General features: G+C 32.8%; 1 protein-coding gene across 1 annotated transcript; it reads right to left on the bottom strand.

The window, feature by feature from the left end:
- Positions 1 to 432: 432 nt before the first annotated feature.
- Positions 433 to 19,021, bottom strand: LOC128997676 (cAMP-dependent protein kinase type II regulatory subunit). Its single transcript, XM_054423323.1, has 8 exons — positions 18,622 to 19,021; positions 16,444 to 16,532; positions 13,378 to 13,461; positions 11,836 to 11,942; positions 10,713 to 10,971; positions 9,545 to 9,703; positions 5,312 to 5,414; positions 433 to 4,521 (listed from the first exon to the last, which is right to left on the bottom strand). Exons 1-8 carry the CDS (start codon positions 18,659 to 18,661, stop codon positions 4,391 to 4,393), a joined length of 972 nt encoding a protein of 323 aa, XP_054279298.1. The 5' UTR covers positions 18,662 to 19,021; the 3' UTR covers positions 433 to 4,390.
- Between the last annotated feature and the right edge of the window lie 4,432 nt (positions 19,022 to 23,453).

The raw sequence follows: 23,453 nt of genomic DNA, 5'->3' as shown, positions 1-23,453 counted from the left end.
CCTCCAGGTTGAAGTTCGTTCGCTACGCTCACTCACCTTTTGGTTGCAAATTAGCTGTTGTCATAAATGTAAAAGAAATAATAGTGCTGCACCCTGTTGGTAATCCTTGTAACTTTAATGCTATTGAACATCACAGAACAGAACCAACTTGTTTAATTGAAACAGCTGTTAAGATTCAATAATTCCATTTCTCATAAGGTTAACATGGGAAACTCCAGAGCCACTGGGGCGGAGCCCGAAAGGATTTTTGAAATAAGAATATGCCTATATGTTAATCGGGAATGTGAGCTATCATCATGCCAAATTTCAGCCCAATCCGACCAGTATTTTTGCGTTCACTTGTCACAAACATACATCCATACATCGATACATCTAAACTTTCTCATTTATAATATTATTAGTAGGATTTACAGGGGCAATGAAACACACACATGTTTAAAGCAATTTATTACTCTTTAGTTATGCATAATTCTGTACAGGAGATGGTGTGAGATAATTTACATGAACTACAACTGAATTTACGCTACGTGATGTGACTCGTGCCGCTACCAAGTGAACTAACGACACCTCGGAAAGCACTTTTCACCAAGTGATGTCACCATCTCACTATCAATAAGCGGTTAAGATTTTAACAGCTTATTGATAGTTCTCTGTTAAACAGCTGATTTGGTGAAAAATGTCTTATCTACAAGTATCTGATATGCTTCCCTGCTTCGGCAGCTCAAGCATAACAACATGTCAAACATCAAAGGACTTCCGAAAGCAGGTTGACCTTTCCAGCCCTGAGTTTTGTATTTACATTTCGGGTTTTCTCTATTCAACAGTTGCAATCTCCTGTTTTGTAAATTTTAAAATCTTTGACAAGGATAGAACTAGACATTCCATTCCATAGTTGCATCCAGTTTTGCAACTAAATTGAACATAGATGAATTGAGTCACAGGCAGAATGTACTGATGTAAATTAATGATTTCTGACTAATGCATCTACCTTTGAACAGTTTCAACCAAGACTAGATGAAAGGACTGCTCGTTGTAAACTATTACACATTTTCCACATCAACTATCACAGTAAAAAATAATATTTCAGACTGAATTTCATTTTGTAAGTGACTCGTTTAACTATGTCCTTAAAAAAACAATTACAGCTGGTCGGTCCATATAGATGGGATGTCTACTTCAATATCCAATAGTCAACGTTAAACCTGCATTACTAAACAATAATTTTTAGGGAAGACGAGGAATAGTTATTGTTTTAATTTAAAAATAAAAATACATATTTTTTTTAAATATTGATTTGCGCGTGGGCCACCCAATTAAAACAGGTACTGTAAGTAAAGGCTTTGAAGAGCTAACAACTAATATATCTATACTTAACACTAATGTGACAATAAATAAGCAAATATGCAAATCTCAACAGATCTGAACTCATGGCACTTTAACGAAACTGTGTTATGGAATTAGATAAAACACATGAAAACCACAACCAATTCTACGCCCGACAAAACAAAACTACCTAAAAGTTAAACTAGAACCTGTTGTAAGCTCTCAAATTAGATCGTTGTGTTTAACAATCCTGAGAAAACATGAATCTTAACACTAATCAATAACAATGATTGCGTATAATACAATTAGGGTAAAACTCACTTAAAGGTAGCTCTGATTGAGGAAAAGAAACAAAGAACTTCCAGTATGAGTTGAAAGAAACACTAAGAATGATTTCATGAAGTACTAAAACTATCAGTTTCAAAGAGTAAGCACCATATAAAGCTATTTTGTAGAATTTCGACAAATTATTGTTTGGATTTTTTTAAATTACTTTAACGTAAAGTGTTTTTAAATTGTTCTGTTGCTTAACACTCTTACTATATACAAAACATTGAAAATACAATATACAAGCTCGTTTTAAATACTATTTTAGGTTATTATTTTAACTTACAATTTTATAACACGACCTCAAGAGTCAAATGGAATGTTCATAATTTTTTTTTTAATCACTAGATAGTAAAGTACCTTGTCTTCGGTTTCAAGATTTCATACGAGAAGGAACATATTTCCCCATACATGTTTCTGACGCAAATAGTGAAAAACTGTAAAATTTCAGATCTGGATCAAAAACAAAATGTATTCAGTATGTCTGGCTTAGAAGAGAACAATTTAGGGTTGAACACAATATTTTTAGAATGAGGAAGTACCGTACAATAGACACGAACTATCCTAACATGTATTTTGATTACACAAATGGCACGACATAAGACATACTCACTTTCACACAAACTAATGTTTGGACCCACTGAATTATGTCCATTATAAAATTACCCATTTGTCCGCAGCAATGGCTAGTGATGTTAAGACGAGTGGAAATATCACGCTTTATTCCGATCGATTACGAGTATGAAATCAAAAAAATTAAGGAAGACATAATAAAAAAATCTTTGCCTAAATGTATGTATAATTTGAAATTAGGGTTGATAACTGATATGATAAAACTAATAATTTATAAAAAACACACCATTGAAATTTTTATTTTTTTAAAATCTTAATATACTTTAAGCCAAAATTTATTTTAAAATATTGACTACATAGAGTAAACTTAAATGTAAAATTTTACAAACAATTCCAATGCACTCTTCATTCTCAATACAACCTAACAAAAATTATTTACAATTTAAAGGAAAATCTAAAATTAATTATTAAGATCCTCCTAACGATTATCTTACTCAAACAATCTTAGTGCTTTGTGCAAGATCTGTGCACATCTAGACGTCTGCCGAGTCTCGAAATGTAATACTGTTCATCTACTACACCACACGTAAACAACTTACGACAAAACTGCAAACAGCTGAAAACAATAAACATATTCTAATATGTTAAAAAACAAACATGTGAAAATACAGAACTCTGTGCATTGACAGTATAAGACGTATAGTATCAAATCCATAAGGTAATCAAATGTGAATTGCACAATAAGTCTTCCTTGTTCGGTCACGTAACATACTTTGGGCAGTTCTGTGTTGGGCTGTTAACTGTTTGAAAATGATTGTCAAGTTTATTTTATATGTTTCATTGTAAATATTAAAATAAGTTGCAATAAAAATTAAAACTGTCAGTAATTCATCTTAATGTAAAAAATTGGTTGGATAAAACGAGAAAAATAATTTAAACATGAAATTACAAAGCGGCAACAGAATATTATCAATTGCACTTGTGAAGCCCTAAGTTCCTCTGCAATAGACTATTTCAACTTTGTAACAAATCAATAAAATATAAAATTAACAACAATGATTTGTGATGACTAGATTTAAAGTTCGCAAACTTTCTATTTCTTCCCTAGTTTCTAGCAAACCGATTACATATTACCTCATGTACACTAAGATATTTGTGCATAATACTTTCAATTATAATACAAGTTATTGTAAAACTAGCAAATTTTAATCAAACCGATATTTCACGCAACACTTTCTAATCAGTACAGAACTTTATTAGATCCATAGAAAACAATTGAAATTGATAACTTTACGACATAATGAAGAAAACAAATATCCAACGCTATAGAAATCACACAGACCATGTTGTGGGTTAGACAGTTAACTTGCTCACAAAGATACATGGTATGAGGGCGACAGCAATCCACATCAATACAAACATGAGTTATAAACAATAGAAAACTCTCAGGTCAAAACACCCGGGGAAACAATATTGAACACAATACAAATGTTCTTTTCATTAAAAATGCATATGTATTGCTAGATAGAATACGCCGATAAACCGATCAAAATCTCACCCATGACGCCACACAGGGATAAGTCTTTTACGGGGATTGCACACATACAATAACAATACTGTTTCACACGACAAATCGTCTGTAATTGGAGAAATACTGTGAATTTGTACCTAAATAAATTACTACAAGTCAAGCGCAAGCAAGCGATTCTGACTCGTGTAACATGAAATCACAGTTTCCTCTATAGAAAGAGACTGAAATATTCCCTGTTATTCCAAGTTCTAGTATGAGCTTTGTCTAATACTTTCAACTTTAGACATTCCAAGATGACATCAAACTCTTTTGTCATAAGTACTGAAACTAGTAACGAAAAAATAAATTTATTAAAAGATAACAATAACAATAAAATACTCTATATAACCAAACTTTATAAACATAATACACAAGGTTCAACCAAGACAAAAAATTTTGTGGTCAACAATAAAAATATTCCCGTCATTTCGTTTTTACGACTAAAGTTTCAGCAAAATAACATACATGTTACGATAGGCAGCCTGTAGCATAAACTAAATCTCGACAGTTCAACGTAACTAGACTGGTTTGATACGATGACACTAATTTGGTGAAAGTTTGTGGTGGTGAGGTTTTCTACGAGGTGGGGCCGAAGTTTCATCGCACGTCAGTGATGTTGTGCTTCGATCCAAAGATCTTCTCCAGTTGGCTCTCGTAGTCGTCTATGTTGCGTTTCATTATCTCCATGCACGGCCCGAGAAGTCGCTCAAACGCCTCCACATCCAGAACTGTAACAATACAGGTTGATAAAAAAAAGTTATTTAAGTTTAGTTTTAACACTTAAATAAAAAAGGGTTATTCAGTGAGTAACAAGACAAACTGTTTATATTATCTCGATTACTAATAAACATTGAAAATGTTATTAAGATCAAATTACCATTTAGGGGACAAACCTTAGAATTGCGTTTGACAACCAGGGTTCTACCTCGAATTGGGGCAATCCTCAGGCTGTACATGGATGTCCTATTTTATTCATAATTTGCTAAATTTTAAAGGTAAAGAGATTGTGACATGACTGATTTCTGACAAATTTCTACTTGTTATTTTTTTGAACAAATGAGTTATTGATTTATTAAAATATTAAATGATAGGGAATTTGGCAGAAATTGTTAAAGAAATTGACAGGAAAGCAAGCTTACCTTTAAATAAATAATTAATCCATAGAGACACATATTGAACTACATAAAAGTACTAGAGACTTTTTCACCACTTTTAAGCCTCCAGTGGTTGAAAAAGATCTCAGTGAAAAATTTCTAATTTTGTGTTGTTTATATGTGCCTCTACTCTGTATGAACTTATTTAAAAGGTAAGCCTGCTTTCCTGTCAATTTCCTTAACAATTATTGATTTATAAAGCAGCATTACAATCTATGATTATCACATGAATTTTCACACATTGAAGGTGAGAGTTTGAGTGTTCATCAGAAAGTTTCAAAATTATCCTGGTAGTTCTGTGATACATATAATAAACAGCTAAACATGATTGAACCCGCATGTATTACAGTCAAGGTTTACTCACAAGCTAGTTTAGTAGTCCCGACAGCGTAGGCTGACGCAGCTCGTGGCTTGTGAGTTACAAGTGCCAACTCTCCAAAATATCCACCCTTGCCAATCTCCTTCACCTGTCCAACATATTGGCAAAAATTACTGAGGGTACTGAACCTGTTTCTTAAAATGTAGCCAGTTAGATTAAAATAACTCGTACTGTTCGGTAATTTTTCAACATAATTTATTCCTCACTTGATGGCGTTTTCTCCTATGCATAAACAGAGATACTCACCCAAAGTTAAAAAGTAACATTATAAAACACAATAGGTGCTTAGTAATAATTATAAATTCTTTGGGACAGAGACACCGTGCTGTAGCCGTGTATTTTAAGCTGTATGTGAATGCTAGATGAGGTGAGTGTAGAATGGAGTGAGATGATCTGTGTAGCTGTGTTGCTGTAAAATCCTGCTAATCCAGCATCTGATGGTCCGGCACTTTCAATAATACAGCATCGGTCTAAATTTCTATAAAAATCTGTGTTAAGTTATATTATTAATTTATCCATGTTTTGCATCCTGGATTGATAAAGAGTACTAATAATATGTTAAATACCATTTTACGTCTTCAATCCTAGTCGTCTTTTTCTGATGATATAGTTTCGGGGCAAATAGTCCCATTGTCAAATCTTTTGTCTTGTTAATTACTGTTAAAAGCATTGGTCGTTGCATTCCACATTAGTACATACACACACTGTCACACGAAACATTTACACCACAAAAGAATTGAACATTTAATACTTTTTGGCCAGGCTAAACAAATTACTAACATCATGTGGACCGGTACACTGACTCATGTGGTCCACACAATGTTGGTGATTAATTTAGGCCGGCCAAAAAGTGTTAAATGTTAAATTGTTTTGTGTGACAGTTAGTGTATGTACTACATGAGAAATGCAACGACCAATGCTTTTAACAGTAATTAACAAGACAGAAGATTTGACAATGGGGCTGTTTGCCCCGAAACTATAGTCATCAGAAAAAGACGACTAGGATTGAAGATGTAAAATAGTATTTAACCAATTATTAGTATATATTATATATTATTAAGTTTGGCAGAGTCAGGAATGATCCAAAGAGTCGGGAATTATTTTCCGATGTCAAGAGGGATTGGACAAGTCAAGAGCGATCGCCAAAAGCTCTCAAATTAGTGGTATTATTGCTAGTTTTGCAATAACAGCTGTTTTAAGTAGGCTAGATGTTCAGTAATCCATAACGCCAAAATCCCTATATCCCTACCGTATACTGTAGTCAGGAACATTTTATTGAAAGTCCATCGATCAAGGACAACTGGATTTTCAACCACCAAAAAGCTACTTTTCTCGGGATCGAACTGGCGACCTTTTAATAACTAGGTAAGCATAACTCAGCTACTTGGCTAATTAGAGTGTAATAAATGCTTATAATTTATAATTGTAGATTCAACATACTCCCTCATGAACTTATCCCTTTGAATCAGCTAAAAATAATGTTAAGCTATGTTTCAGTCTTGTAGGGTGTGTTTTATGTTTAAGTTTATTATTTATTTGTACTTTTACACTGAAACTAATGCAGGTATCATCAGGAAGTAGCAGCACCATCAAATTTACTCTAAAATAAGAAAACCCTATTTATAAATCATCCCCTCATTTAAACCTCACTGGACATAATAATAACAAATAGGTTTCAGATTTTTTAGCATAATGAGAAGTCTACTCGGATTATCCAAAGTCCATAGTATCTAATCTAGACATTATTAAATCAATACTTCAGCTAAGCAATATATTTACCCTTAATGTTATTATTTTAATATTGATAAATTATTAATGAAACTACAATATTTTTATTCTTACTTAAAGTTCACATACATTCATAGCAACATTTTTAACTGACTTTGAAATACCTGTATGTATCAATGCTAACAGCAAACTTAACAATTGTCTGTTAATAACATTTATCACAATTCGTTGACGTTTAAATAATTTTAATTTATGTCTACATTTTTAAAATACTTGTGTGTAAACTTTATGGCGGTCTACAAGATTGAGTGGTTATCAACACAAACATTTTGCTTCTTAAAGGTCATTTGGAAAGAGTGAATTCCCAATCCACACAACACTGGACTACTGAATACAATTACGGGGATATTGTGTCTATGTGGGATAAGTGATTGCCAATAGCATCTAAAGTTAGCTACATATAAAACTCAAACAACTACAAATCTAATGCTCTTATAGTTTTATTGATTAAAACCATAAACTTTAATTGAATCAATATAATCTGTTTTCAATTTCACGTTTCCTGTCTAGTACAGGTATTATGGGAGATGGTTTTGCTTAACATTACTGGAAACATCACATTTGATACCATACGGTTTGCATCAGCTGTAGTTGTGTCCGTCACGCAACGGATACATTTTAATAATTTTGTATACTTTTGTGTTTATTTTTCTATCAAGATAGATTAATATTTTTACTATGTAAGGAAAAATAATTGTAGGAGAAAAACAGTATAAAAAAGTAACAAGTAAAGAACCGTTCTGCAAATCGTGATTTGTTTGAAAAAGTAATATCGTTGAAACTTTTATTTGAATTACTTGGTTTAGGATGCTCCTTACTTTATAATGAACATGGGATGAATGTATGTTTTTACTCAAAAATATACTTTATTATTCCTGCGAGTGTCTGCATTATGACAACAGGAAGGTAGGAAAAGAAATTAAATAATAAATAATTGATTCACATTATAACAGAAACTTTCTAAGCTTATTAAATATTTAACATTTTCTGTTAGGGAGTAACTTAGTAATAAGTGTCCAAATGTCTTGCCACAACAAACTACTGCAAGAAGCTACACAAATCAAAATCCGAGTCACACAACTAGTAAATACATTGTGAAGGTTACAACCAAAGTCTTACCGTAGCCTTTAATTCCTGAACAGCGTAAAGCACCACAGTAAAGTTTATATTGAAAATAAAAGTAAAGTCAAACACAGGCAAAATGCTACCAAACAAAACCATGATACAAAGCAATGGAAAATACAAAAGGTAAATTGGTACGTAGATAGATAATTAAGTTAAAGTTAGAAAAAGTCAAATATACATTGTTAAACAAGAGCGTATTTATTAAAAGAGACATCTATTATACTCCGTTCAAACAGCCGTGGCACCTGAGGGATTAGGAGGCCCAAGGGTTTCCATGGGGTCTCCTAATCCGTCAGGTGCCACGGCTGTTTGAACGGAGTATAACTCCTGTAACAAATGTATCAGAGGACTGAAATTATGATAATACTGTAACAAACAACAAGCAAACAAAATGGTTGTTTATCAAAATACATGCAATGTAAGAAATAAAACAGATGTTTAACAAAACAAAAAAATAAGATCACTGTATAGTTATGTTTACTTGAGTGGGCAAATTTAATGAGGTAATCTCACGTGGTATCTGAGAGTTGTCAATGGAATAAAATTTAGACTATAATTTTATGACATTATAGTAATTCTAATTTTGCAAATTTAGCCATCTTTTGAACAGTTGCTATAATTTAAAATTAAAAAAAAAGTTCAATTATCAAACTTGAACTATTTTAATACAGTTGATAGTCAATAATCTGACACTTATGGGACCAAAAGTGTGACGAATTACCAAAAAAGTGTTATAATTAAAAATAATACACAAGTTACATTGAAGCTATAAAAATCAACTTAACTTATGAGGGCCCAATATTTACACTAAGCCCACTAAGGGTTCAAATTGATAACTTCAAGTATATTTTTATACAATGAAGCAATGTTTATTGAACAAAAAACTAGATTCAATCATTAACTCTATCGTACAGCCATATCGGGTAGGCTTGAATAACAATAGGTATGAGCTGAATTCAAATTAATAAGGCTCAACTGTTCTTCCAAAGGTTAAAATACTAAAAAGTGACTATGTATTAAATACTTATGCCAATTGGAGAAATAATCAAGCGTAGGGGCCACTGATTTGGCCAAGAAACCACAACGGGAAAGACGTGAGACTCCCCTTACAACGCAAAATTAAATTACAGTAGACAGCCATGTGCTAATAACCCATTTATCTTAGCTTTCGGTAATCAAGTGTATTAAAACTAGTGGTAATTATTAAGCACCAACTGTACACGATGAAAAACTTAAAAATTCAACAAAGTCGCAAAGCAAACTTTTAAGAAGCTTTACCTTAAAAAAAAATGTATGTGTACCAACCTGAACTTCTTTGCCTTCTTCATTGAAGATTGTGATCTTCACTGTTCCAGCCTCCACGAAGTACATTCCATCTGCAGCGTCACCCTGCTTGATAATAAGATCTCCATCTTCGTAGTTCTTTGGGATCAAAGCATCGGCTAGATTTAACCTCTCGTACGACTGAAAAAATTGTATTCCGATTAGTTGATGCAGAACTCCTTGACTGTTATTAGCACATTGACAAACGTTTTGTTTTCTATCTAAAAAAACAAGACAGGACATAGCTGAAAGCTATTGAAGGTTGGGGATTCGTATATGAGTATAAACATTAATACTGAATAGTGCTACTGAATACGACGTGAGTCTAAAGCACAGAGTAGAGACCTTTTTTTCACCCAATAAAACCCCCATAAACATAAACCCAGGGTTGCCACCCGTCCCAATTCTGTCGGGACAGTCCCAATTTTGGTTTATTATGCCCGTATTAAGAGTATGTTTATCCGGGAGGGGAAGGGGGCCCGATTTTTCCATTACCTAAGGTGGCAACCTTGCATAAACATCCGTTCCCTCGGGTTTTATCATCTCATTAGAATAAACGCAAGTTTCTACCAAATTTTGTCAAAATCAGATCATTTTTTGCTCAAGTTGTTGTGTTAACGGACACATACAAAGGTATTTGAATGATTGGTGTTTTTGGCCTCTAGCGACTACAAAACGAAAAAGTAAATACAGAAACCAGGTCTTACCAAGAGGCCTACGGTTATAGCTTATTCTCTAGATGGGAAATTATAAAATTTTTTTACACTAGTAGAGGACTAGAAAACAATGATCAAGGACAGTTTAGCCCATTTTAGAACTAAGCTTCTGGCTTTATTCAGGACCTAACTGGCGACCTTGATCACTGGGCTAGCACGATATACACTCAGCTCCATAGCTAGACTACAATAATGTGGTGTGTTGCTAGCCAAGTGTTTAGAAGCAGTCGCAAGTGTTTGCGAGAAGGACAGGTTTGATCCCAACATATACACGATTTTCATGGGTTTTAATCGCTTTCCTTAAAATATGTTAGCGATTTTTCAATGAAAATGTCTCTGTTGTAGACAAAAAAATTAAATAAAGATAAACAACATTTACAATTAGGACTCAAAGAATAAAAAAATAATATTCTCAAAATATAGTTCGACAATACCTGCAGCGTTTTGAGCATCGGAACGCAATCGATCAGTGTTTCATACATTTTCCTCTTCTTAAACGCGCTCTTCAGTATGATCCGGCGGAAGGTCTGACGATCCAGAGCCCACAGTGATCCCTCCGATGCGGCCTGGATGGTAGCAGCTCTCGGCTGGTTGTACAACAAAGCGAGTTCTCCGAAACTGCCCTTGTCGTGATACGTGTGAATCAACTTCTGACTGCCGTCATCAATCTTTACAAAAGCGTTATACGTACCCCTGCACAGGTCACAATTGTATTATAACTTTGGTATTATTTTACACAATTACACAATATATAAATTTTAGTTATTGTTTTATGTTATTGGTATGAGTTGTTATAAAATTAAGTTATTGGTATTTGTTGTAATAAAACTATGTTGTTTTTGTTTGTATGTTTGAGAATCAATAATTTTGGATTTGTTATTTAACATATGACTTTCTGAACACGAAATTAGAATGAGCATTTCTAGAATCAATATTTAGAAATAAGTTTATTCAAAAAATTACAATGATAGGAGATTTTAAAAATTGGATTCCTATATAATCTCATTCACACATAATCTAAAAAAGGTTACCTAGGCAGTGTGTTATTAAAACGGATAAATGGTTTTTCCAATCAACTGTACATAGCTTTTAAGCTCTTGGAGTTATGTAATAATGTTTAAAGTTTAATCATCTCTATCGATTTAACATTAACTAGGACTCAATATGTTTATGATATTCACCCCATATACTTGAAAAAAGTAAGCTAGAATCAGTCAAAATGTTGTCTTATTTACATGTACTAATTTGATAGGAGCTAAACTTGTCTCAAATGTGGTATGAATACATCAGTAAAAAAAAAACAAAAACGTTTAATACTTTTTATAACCAAATTTCCATTTTTTGGATAAAAAAGTGCTTAGAACGCCCTTAACTAAGAAATTAAAAGTTACAAAAGTATTGACATCTAAGTTAACACTTGTAGAAAGTGTATATTGCATTTTTCTCAATTTATGGTGCTCAATTTACCTGTTATTATTTAAGTCAACCCATTTATTGGAATTCAACAGAAACAACACACATTAGCTCACACAACACTTTACAAGAAACATTACTTACGATTGAATGACATAAAAATTATCTCCATCATCGCCCTGTTTGATGATATAATCTCCGTTTTTCACCTTCTTCTCGAACATCGCATCCAAAACTTCATGCATTTGTTCCTTAACAACAATAACAACATTGTTATTTTACATATTTATTTTATAGTGTTACTTTTAAATTTTTATCAAGTTTAGACTGGTTAGTTGTTATGTATATAAATATTGAAGAAAAGCAGAATAGTTAGTCACAAGATAAAATGTTTATGTAATACAAAAGGTGTGCAAAAAGAGATAAACATTTTTAGTTTGTGGATAAAAATCACCCTTTTGTTATACTGCGGAGAAATTAGGCTAATGTTTTCAATTCATCATATGGGTAAAGTAATTCCTTTCATTCCTACGTCAAATAGAATCAGCTGAACTTGAGGAGCTGTACATTTGTCTGACTGTAACATTTGAATTTACCAAGTGTATTTAGACACATTTTGAATTTATTGTGTTGGCGGAGTAATACCTGTTGCATCTAAATGACTGTGATACCTGCTCGTAAATAATACTAAAGAGCCAGAACAATTTTGGGATCTTCTTTAATAAGAGAAACAATAAACAATTGATTGAGTTGTGATACCACATGGCTTAAAACAGTGCACTACAACAAAAAAACATTATAACACAGAACAAAAATGTCTTTTCGGCCTTCAATGACTTACTAACCACCCTCGTTCACTAAACTAGTTGGGTCAAAAAAGTCACATTAGATCTTAATTACAAAGTGTTTTATTTCCTATTAATTTGTTCATGACTGTGACTGTTTAATTTAGGTAGTGTTTAATGACTGTTGTTATTGTTTCACACGTGTCATGGCTGATAAGACATGGCTCATGGAACCAGCAAAAGTGGGTGTTGAAGAAACAGTGATTTGTACAAACAGTTTTAAAAGTGAGTGTTATTGTAAGACAGAAAACTGTGAAATAAAACAAGGAAATTGATAGGAAATTTTGACAAAGCTCTTCCAGCCAAATTAAGTATTTTAATTGGTAAAAGATAAATTTAACACTACAGCAACATTATCCAAGAGGTGAACACGTCTAATCACTATCACAACTCCTGAAAACAAAATAGTTGTCGCCTAAGTTCAAACCCAAAAAATGTTAGATTTTAAAATGTACATTCTTAGACAGTCTATAGGAGGATTACTCTGATCATCAAATGTAATTTTGAAGGGTAATGTTTTAAATGATGAACCTTAAGGTACCAAGATTATCCAAATAATTTTGGGGAGCTATGAAACAATTTAAACCATCATTTATAGGCTATATAGATTTAACATCCTTATGCATTCCTATTTTTGGTAAAGAAAAATTAATTTCCAATCAAATATATTTTGTTACTGTGAACCTGCTTTTGCACCCATCTGTTTTAGCCAGGCTATACAAATTAGCAGAGGAAGAATATTTGTGATTCACCATCATTAATGAGTTATTGTTTTAAGTTCAAACTATTAGGTTTAATCACACTTTTTTAGATTTATGACAAGTAAAATGATGTGACTTACCTTGTCTAACGATCTAAAGAGTAGAATTTTCTTTACGCTTTCTGCTAGCCCTTGCCGTTGTTCGTCAGATTTTGGGAAAATCACCTGAAAAGATTGAAAGATAGTTAACTTATAGTGTGATTAAATTGAGCAACAAATGATTTATTATTTTGTTGCATCATTTACCTCAATATAATTTTGAAAGTAAAAGCACAATATACTTTTGCCAACAAGTTTTAACACATAATGTTCTACGAGGGGTTTGAGATAGTTAATGCAACACTAGGTTTTCAACTAGTCCACTAAATGTAGTTCAAGCCTTTTTAGATCAAAACGACAACCTTTGGATCACACATCAAGTACTTCTCTTACTTGATTTATTCCTCATGATTTTAATACTTGTCTACTAGGAAACCTGACTGAAAAACTCCTACCAATATAAACTTTTTAAAATCAATAAGACAAATGAAAAATGATGTTCAGTATATATTTTAACTGATTATAATTACTGCTACCAAGATTATATCATTGCCTACAGTGTATGGTTGTGTACTAAATTGTTATTTCCAGTTGTGTTAGGTTACCTAACAAACTAGGACCTAAACTTGCTACACAGCACTAGAATATTTTTTATCTTTTGCCTATTGGTAATCATAATTTTTTTTATTAGAATAAATTAACTATAATTTTGTTTAAAAATATGATAATTAAGGTAGACCCCCTTTCTTTAAGTCCATTTTAATGTGATATTTTGTATAAATAAATTAATGAATGAATTAAATAATAATTATGTTTATTTCTACATAATGTATACAGGAAACAAAAACATTGGATGGACACCAGTCTAAAGCTGTTTGGTACATGATGGTAGTTACGTAGCGCGTACACTGTAACTACAGGCTCTACCAGCGGTGGACGCCAGAACCTATGCTAACCGGAGCACAGCTGTAAGTCTATATTTAATTCTCTTTGTCTGTGGTATAACAGTTAAGTACCTACAGCACATGTGTGATTTATAGACAACCATTAATTTTGGTACTAATTTCTGATGGTTAAGAAATTTTAGTTGGGACAAGGGTTCAGTCACGATTTGTTTGAATAAAAAATTGTGCTCTATATTGCAATGTCAATTGATCGACAAAGGTATAGCAGGAATGAGCTGTTTTACACCTCATTTGAGGCAAACTTCAATTTTCCAGACATCAAACGTCATTTCCAAGACCACTGAAATTGTAAATACCAAAAGACTTTACTGTCAAATCTGTCATCAAAACAAATTGCTACGAATAACATATATTTCAAGATCAAAGGTGGCATGTTAAGACACTGTCTCCAACAGTAAACTGAGAAATACATGGAAATAAACACTTGCATTGCTGCCAACACTAGACAATATATTGGCAACATTTCAGGCTATGATGTTGGTAAACAGTTGCCTTCATTGCTTTCAGGTTTTTAATAGACATTCGACTAGTTTGCACCATTACAAACCCTCTGTGACCTATCTATAAACTCTACATCTGCTTATTTTTTTAGCACAGACGAGTGAGAAAAATCCAATTAATTGGTATGAAAATTTTGTATGAAGTTTGTGATATTTTTAACCATGGATTTGCCTAGCCTCTTGAGCCCCATGGAAGTTATCAAGCAAAGCGAGGCGTGGGTCGGTACAATACAAGAATGAACTGACAACTTAAGGACAAATTTAGTGGTAGAACAGGGACATGAACCGACAACATCGTTGCTTTGTATTCAAATGCTGGAAAAGAGTTAACTTAGTTTCACAGTATAGAGGTACGAGGTTTTTTTCCTTTTTTTTACAAATATTTGCAATACGTACAATGAATGTTGTTAACGTGGTGAGTTTGGTAGCTCAGTCAGTAGCACGGATTGTGAACAAAGACCGCAATATTGTGGTTTTGTTTGTTACCACATATGATTTATTTATTTTTGCACTGTAGTAGATTACTTAGTATGTACGATATATACATTTAAAGGATTAACATTTCCAGATGCTTATTGTGAAGTTCTTTCTATTTCTCTGGATGATAAACAAACTTAACTAACAGTATCTTCAATAGTATGTAACAACAATATTGATTTACTCTCTGTTAGAACATAATGAATGTAATGTGGTAAGTTACAAAACAAACACAACTATATGGTTATGTCACAGAAACAAGATAAAGCATTTGACAAATTGCATGTTTTAGAAGCATGTTGTTTTTGCACCAGTGGCAACAAAATGTCAGTTATCAATGATTAAACTATTTGTTTTTGCTGTTTTGTTTTCAATTTACATTAGTATAAGACTGTAAATTGATATCTAATGTTCTGATTTTTTTTAATTTCTCATATTTTTGTAGGACCTTTATTAATTCATGGCAATAATTATTTTTTTAGGAGAATTTGTGCTAGAGTCGTATTTTACATAGGCTAGAATGAAAAAAGTGTATTCTACATTAAAAAAAAATGTAAATCTAACTAGTTTTCAATATATTTAAGGCTTTCATATTGTTTGTTAGGACTAAACATTACTATTCTTGAAATTTTACAGAGGAAAGAAGTTTATAGATTGAAAATAACACACAATTAATTAGTAAGATGATGGCTTAGTCTGCAAAATGGTAGTTTAAGAAACCGTGGCAGCATCACAGAGCTCTTCTTAAAATTTATCAATTCAGTTCTTTCCTTTGATTTGCTTGATTAGTTCCCAAAAAAGCGTGAGGTTCAATGTTCATGTTCATTCTTTTTACTTTTTACAATACAATATAATACACTGCGCTTTTAAGTAAAATAATCCAAAATTTGTAACACTAATCAAGTCAAAAACGAAAACATACAAGATTTGTTTCCATATGGCCCTTATATTAATTAAAATATTCCTACTATTGTTAACTTTTTCCAAGACTACCGACCTAAGACATTTCTACCGTAAGACATCTCATCTACAAGGACCAGCTGTAGCCAATTTCAGCATGTGTTGGTTCAAAGTGGAATGGAATGCTTAGTTCAATCTGCAATCAAAGCTACTCCACTGGATGTTTCCTTATCTTATTACCCTATTTGTTATTGTTATTTAGTTACCTTATTTGTATCGTCGTCATCAGCTTCAGGATCGTAAGCCTCAGCAAACACAGACTTCCTCCTGGTGTTGAACCTGGGTGCCGGCGGTTCTGTAACAAACCATAATCTTCATTGGTAATAAACATTGATGTATACCAAAATGACATTGATTAATAACATCTGTGACTTTAATAAACCTAAAAGTAAAGTAAAAGTAAAGTGTGTAATCACTGATTATCATCATCAGCCTAAGAGTTTTGTCGCAACAGTATGAATTGAATGTGTTGCTAGATTAAGGTTAGTGTTTCTAACTAGTTGCCAAATTTTGCTCCGGTATTGTGCATGTTGTGTTTTCTAACGCCAGAAATGTTGGCAAGGGTATTTTGCTAGAACTGTGATATTAAATTTTGGAGTTAATTTATGTGTCAGTTTGTTTCCACAACTTGCCTCTTTTTAAGAAGTTCTTGAAATCCAAATAAGCGGCGTTTGCGTTCTACACGATTTCATGCATCTCAAATAGGCTAGTTCTAGTTTAATCTAACAAAAAATTTTGTTTGTTGCTATATGACAAAAGAAAGTATTTTAACTAAGTTTCAATTTAAGGAATCTAATCCTAAGAAGGTTAGAGTAACTGAAATAAAATCGTTAAACCTATGAAAGACGTTTACACAGTATCACTGTCATGATTTAAAATCATTTTAATTCACCAACGCATGATAAACTATTGCAAAAATAGTCCAGGGGCTTGTGTATGTATGCTGCTCGGTCAGTTGCCTGTCTCGCAACCCCGCCACGGGCCCCTGCCGAATTAAACAGTAAAAAAAACGCATTTACAGTAAAACCTTACTAACTCGACAGTCAATAGCTGACAGGCGCGCGTCGAGCTGGCTTTGTATTACTAGTGTGTTTGTTCAAATTATCAAACAATTTTTTTAGAACATTTAGTTTTAATAGTTGATTATTCGACATTTCTTTGAGTATTGTTTACTCAATATGTAAAAAAACTCATTTAAGTAAAACATTCATTAGTATTCATTTATTGAACCCCATTACATATTGTAATGTTCTGGATAACTCGAAAACCCCCAAACACGACAATCTCTGGGTCCACAAGTTGTCGAGTTAGTGAGGTTTTACTGTGCCTGACTCTTGTGACAGTTGGCGCAGAAAAGCCCACCCGCATTCGGCAACTGAATTCAGTAGCTAAACAAAACCAGCCTTTAGTGGTTAGGAGCTTGGGACTTGGTACAAGAGGGATGGGTTTCATCTCTGGCATACCCAAAAAGTTTGAGGGTTGTGGACATTACGTGAAAGCATTTAATAGTCATTCATCTATACAAAATGATGACTACTAGCAGTGGTAATAGAAGATAAAAAAAGGTACTTCTGTCAAAAAAATACCGGTACATCAGTTTCAGGGATATTAATCAAGATAACATTTCATTATCTCCTGACATAAACATCAAAGTCTGACTTTAGAAGCATAGGCTAGTAAACAACAACAAATACACAGGTACAGTATTCATGTCAGCTTACTATTTAGTTAGAGTCTATTACAATTTATTGTAAAAGTGTATTAACAAATGTTACAGCATGTTCAATCTAAATTTGAGTCTCTAAAGTTTTGTAGATAAAACTATAAATCTTTTAAACGAAATATTCATTGGGGAAAAAATAACTTCAAAAAGCATTGAGTAAACGTTATATTGAGTTTGGAAATACTAAATAAATAAGTGGGTAACAAAGTGATTGTAGTGCTACCCTTCAAATCTTAAAATGGCTGGTACAATCCCAAGCCAGTGAAAATATTTGGATCCAGTTACCATTATTTTTGTTAAGCTATTAAGAACCAAATTTTGTTAGTTTTGATTACTATAGCAATTGTATGAGAACATTTGGAAAATAAAGCTAACAGCGGAGAAGGAACGAGACCAAAGGGAGGCCTTGAAGAAAGATGATAGACGAGACACAAATATATGCAGTGTAATGAGGGTTGAATTGGCATGAGTAAAGAGGCACGATAACTAAAGACAACAAACGTAATATTATTAATTATTCAATATTAAAAAAGAGTTAACATTTACCAATACCTATATTAGTTGAAGGTTATGTTTTGTTTAGTTGTAGGCCTATGTACTAGTAAGTTTTTATATTGTTTTAGTAATTTATTTTTAGAGATTCCCTTTTCCCTCAACTCACCTTCATAATGAGCACAATCAGTTTCATCACAATCAGACATTACAATTAATTTCAAAATAAATAATTATAAAACTTTCAAAAATAAAATAAATCTTCCAATAAACAAATACAAAAAACAAATTCAAATCTCAACCATGTGATCAAATAGACCTTTATTTATCCAGATGTACATAAAACTGACTCATAACCAAAGGTATTTAAATAAACAACTCAGATCTTAGTATGCCAAACAAAAACAGACCATAACTACCATCCTAATTTGATGTGTTTTTTTACAAAACTATGATGAAGAAGTGCAAATAGCATTCAACGGCTCATGAATGAGCGAATGCCTAACAATAACCATGACATTGGGAGAACACATTACATCTAAGACAAAAGGCAATGAAAACGTTTCTGTGAGAGAGTGGCAAATGAAATCACCGTGGAGACTGGTAGTGGGCAGGTAATAACTGTAGCTCCCACCTGTCAACCTACACACAAACAGGTGGAGGTTATTGTGGCTCTGGCTGACATATCCCACATCTTGGTGGAAAATCCCATTTTATCCCACAAATAAAAAAAAATTCCCACTGAACCACACATTGCATACCAATTCGAGACTTCATAAACTTCTCCATTGCTACAAAAGGTGGAGGTTATGGTGGTTGCTTGTTTGGGCTAGATTTTCACTTGGTGGATAAATTCCTATTTTACCCCACAAATTGGATAACAAATTTGTTTCATCCCGTGCTTCCAAAAAGTACCATCCATAACTTTATTGTTACGGATAAAAATCAGGTTTATGTATAACCTAGTCAATGCATTTTTTTTTTGTCCTAGGACGCTGGGCTCGAGCCCGGAATTGTTTTTCACATTACTTCAGGCTAGACCTAGGGGTTGCGGCATTATTAAATAGATAAAATCCATTGGTGATTTGGCAGGATTTGAATCCGGGACCTCTGGAACCGATGACCTGCGCTCTAACCACTAGACCAGCTCGCTCCCCTAATGCAAGATAGTATAAACATCACATTGATGAGGAAAATAAAATTTTTACCCTCCAGATTGTGTAAAAAATCACATTTTATCCCACTATGTTATATATCACTATTTTAGCCAATTTCAAATGTAGGGATTAAGCTTTTACTGCAGGTCTCATGGTAAGACCTGGAACCGGGACCACTTATACTTTTTTTGTTTTGATGTCCCCAATGGTGAAAACTGTTTTATCAAATTGAAGTAACAAAAATAAATAAAAACTCCCATTATATTTTAGAACGTTTATTTAATTCTTTTGTTAAAACAAATAATCCCACTTTTCCTTCAACTAACCTCTCCTTACTTAGCACCAAACCAAACTTAATAAGTATATCAATAAAAATTGTAGCTTTTAAAGAAGTTCTCATTACAAAAAAAATTCTGCATAAAATAACAAATATTTTATCATACACTTCTCATAGACTAAGCGTACAGTATTTCGGGTCTAACGAAAACTTTTAACGCTGACATTCGAGTGGTAATATTTAACGCTAGTTTCACAATGAACACTAATACCTCCGGTGTTAAAATACCTCATGAGTGATTTGCAATTCATGCAGACTCCAAATGAGTGGTTGACTCAATCACTGTAATATCTGTGCATCAACACACTGTCATAAGCGTATCTCTCCACACAACACTTACTGTTTTGATTCTTTTTGGAGCTCAACCCATCATCAATAATAATGTTAGGTTGTGGGGACTAAAAAGGTTTTCTGAGTAGGCTACCATACACCGTCCTCTTAGTAATTTTTATTGAATAACGTGAATGTTCTGGAAACTATCCTCGAATATTGAAACCGATGACCAATCCAAATAAAACGTTAACACAAACAAATCTGTCACTCAAAGAGAGGACAGATTCAGAGGCAAGTTATCTAAATGTTTGATTCAAACAAATTTATCAGTTGGGTTCAACAATTAAAGCAGATGATGTTTATAACGTTTCAAATAGGCTACAGAGATCTTGAAAGATCAGATACACCTACTGGTTTCTCACATAATAGTTAATCTCAGATTTAACCTTCAGAATTACTTAGTCCGAAATCATGTAGCCTGAATATGTAAACCCAAAAGAATTGTAAAACACATATTTTATACCTTGTATAAAGTAAACTTTACATAATGGTCTATTGATAGTTGGTGCAAAAATGGCATTTTCAAGAGTTTTATCTACTTGTTCCGGTATATACAGGAACTGGTGAAATATCAGGGAGTGGATTTTTTATCAGCTGTGTGGCATATATTTATCTCCACAGCATAGTGGGTGTGTCTGTTAACATACAGGATATAAACAAGATAACGTTTGGACTCACTAAATAATTATATGACTCTTAAATCAAATAACAAATATAAGTAAGCTTCATACAAGACAATTATAAAATACAAGTGGTTTCTGCTTGTGTATCTGTTTTACGTTTTAAGTGAATGCAAAAACTAATAAACGGATACATGATGAAATTTTACCCAAATGTAAATTATGAACTCAGTCAGTACATAAGCCTTCACTACTTGACCTTAAAACTGTTATGGACTATGCCATGTGGACATCCAAGTTATCAATATGGAGCTTTGAAAAGTATATATTCGTTACCATTCTCTATTTACATTACATTGTTTATATTTCGATACAGTTATTATTTATAAATGTACATTTCAATATTGTAAGCCGCTTTTGGGTAAATGGTCTATTTGCTTCAGCTATGATTGTTCTTTGAAAACTATTGCTCATTAAAATGGTTATATTTAATCCGAACCCCCAAAACTCGACAATCTCTGGATCCACAAATTGTGGAGTTAGTGAAGTTTAACTGTAGTGTATATTCATTCAGATGTGAAGCACAGATCCAAACAACTAGTAAACATACTTCTTTTATGCCTACACACATTATTATCTGATAGTTAAAGCTATCACGATTATGTCCAAAGAAACGCATTCATGATGGTATAGATTTATCCTTGTTGCCGCCAGATCAGCGTCGGTGGCTAATGAACACCATATACAGGCATTGGTCAATTATGGTGAGAAATGTGCTGTTTCCCACCGACCTGTCACCACAAACTTGTGTCCAGTTTTCACCTCCACTGATTCCAGTCACTGCGTCTTATGTTCACCGAAACACTACTGTATCACTTTTGGTTTATTTTAACATTTTGACTATACCCTACTGTAAACAATCCCTGTGGATTTGATTCAGTTGAAATAAATCAAAAACAAATCAAAACATTGACAATTGGCAATAAAAAATAAAAAAATAGTAGGCCCACACAATTTTGATAGGAATTATAGATAGCAGTTTTTATTGGAATGAGAGCGTAGATAAATTAATATAAAATCATAAGGTTTAAATTAATAGAGATTTAGTAAACATCCATTTACATTATTGTGTATTATAGGCATTATAGACAGCAATTTTTATTGGAATGAGAGCGTAGATAAATTAATATTAAAATCATAAGGTTTAAATTAATAGAGATTTAGTTAACATCCATTCACATTATTGTGTATTGATAAGCCTGAGAATGGTGCATCATGCAATTCAAAACATAGATAAAATACTACAACTACGCAAAAGGGTGCTCAGACTATGGAGAAACTAGATAAATTACAAAAGAATAGCTTAAAAAAAATTAAAAAAAAATTTAGGACTATGCCTATTATTGGTCAATAGGGCGCCACTGGGCTAAATAAAAACATAAATTAGCTAGGTCCTAGAAACAATAGACTTAAGTCTTGTCTTATTTAAAATGCAAATAAACAACGTTTAAAGTTGATCTAAAACTTTCATAGTTTTCGAGATATAATCAAAAAACCCAAAATGCGTACCTTTACCCCCCCTTACCCCCTCCAACACCCTGGCTCACCACCTAGGAGTCAGGACTTTTGGTATGTTAACACCCTAAGCCCCCTGAACAAGTTTCTGAAGGAATCGAATAGTTACCTGCTCACGCACTCTACACATCTCGTTCCTTGACTGGACTATATTGGTTGACCAAAGTCAAGAATGAGGAATCATTGATAACTTTTAAGTGGCAATCTTGGAGTTTTAATTGGTTTAAACAAAATTTGATTTCCAGTTCAGAGTAATATCACATATTATTTATGAAAGGAAAAGAAAGCTCCTGTTTGAGAGTAATAATAAGGAGACTTTACAGTAGTACTGTTATTAGTATAGATCTGTTATGTGTTTTTGAAAATTTCAGTTGAGCAAGATCATGAGAAAACTACTGAGTAAGCCTAAGCTGTTCCCATGGTGGAAAACGTTTTGATTAAGATATCTTCTTATCTTTTTGATCCGGTCTGATTTCAGTGAAAGAATGATGATTTTGGTAAAATGACTTTATTTCAAATTGTCTTTACTTGCTTTTACCAGATGATTATTTAAATGATAATTAAAGTCAATTAGTCAACTGCCAATGTTTTTGGTTTAGGTTTTGTATACACAATTATTCTGTTTAGTTCATGAAATAAAATAAAGTTAGAGGTTTTTGTATGTAGGCCTATTAAATTTGTATAGGAAGCTTTCAACAGATGAGTACACTGGTGCTGTTCTGTTTAAGAGTGTCATCGCCTAGATTATTATCTATTTGATTTTAATGTCAAGAAGAAAAATATACATGACGGGATCTGTAAGTAAAATTTTAATTGGAAACTTAAAATGTTGGCGTTTACTGACAGAATTTGTTAAAACCCAATCATACAAAAGCGCTTTGATCTATTTTCTTTTATTAAACCAAACTTACTGGTTTTAAAGATTGAAAATATGAAAGTTAGCCTAATTAAACAATATGGACAATTTCTCAAAAGAAGA

The sequence above is a fragment of the Macrosteles quadrilineatus genome, unplaced genomic scaffold, assembly GCF_028750875.1.
Source record: "Macrosteles quadrilineatus isolate MER2022 unplaced genomic scaffold, UCM_ALF_1.0 Scaffold_6__1_contigs__length_79288215, whole genome shotgun sequence".
Taxonomy (NCBI): Eukaryota; Metazoa; Arthropoda; class Insecta; order Hemiptera; family Cicadellidae; genus Macrosteles; species Macrosteles quadrilineatus.
This window is presented reverse-complemented; position numbering and strand designations above follow the sequence as displayed.

What these genes read in the sequence shown, in the direction of transcription:
- LOC128997676 (XM_054423323.1), bottom strand. Translation starts at nt 18,661, where the DNA reads ATGTCTGATTGTGATGAAACTGATTGTGCTCATTATGAAG. An exon ending in ATGACGACGATACAAATAAG is followed by an intron (nt 13,462 to 16,443) that starts GTAACTAAATAA and finishes CAATCTTTTCAG; the next exon opens with GTGATTTTCCCAAAATCTGA. An exon ending in CGATGCTCAAAACGCTGCAG is followed by an intron (nt 9,704 to 10,712) that starts GTATTGTCGAAC and finishes CAATTTTTTCAG; the next exon opens with TCGTACGAGAGGTTAAATCT.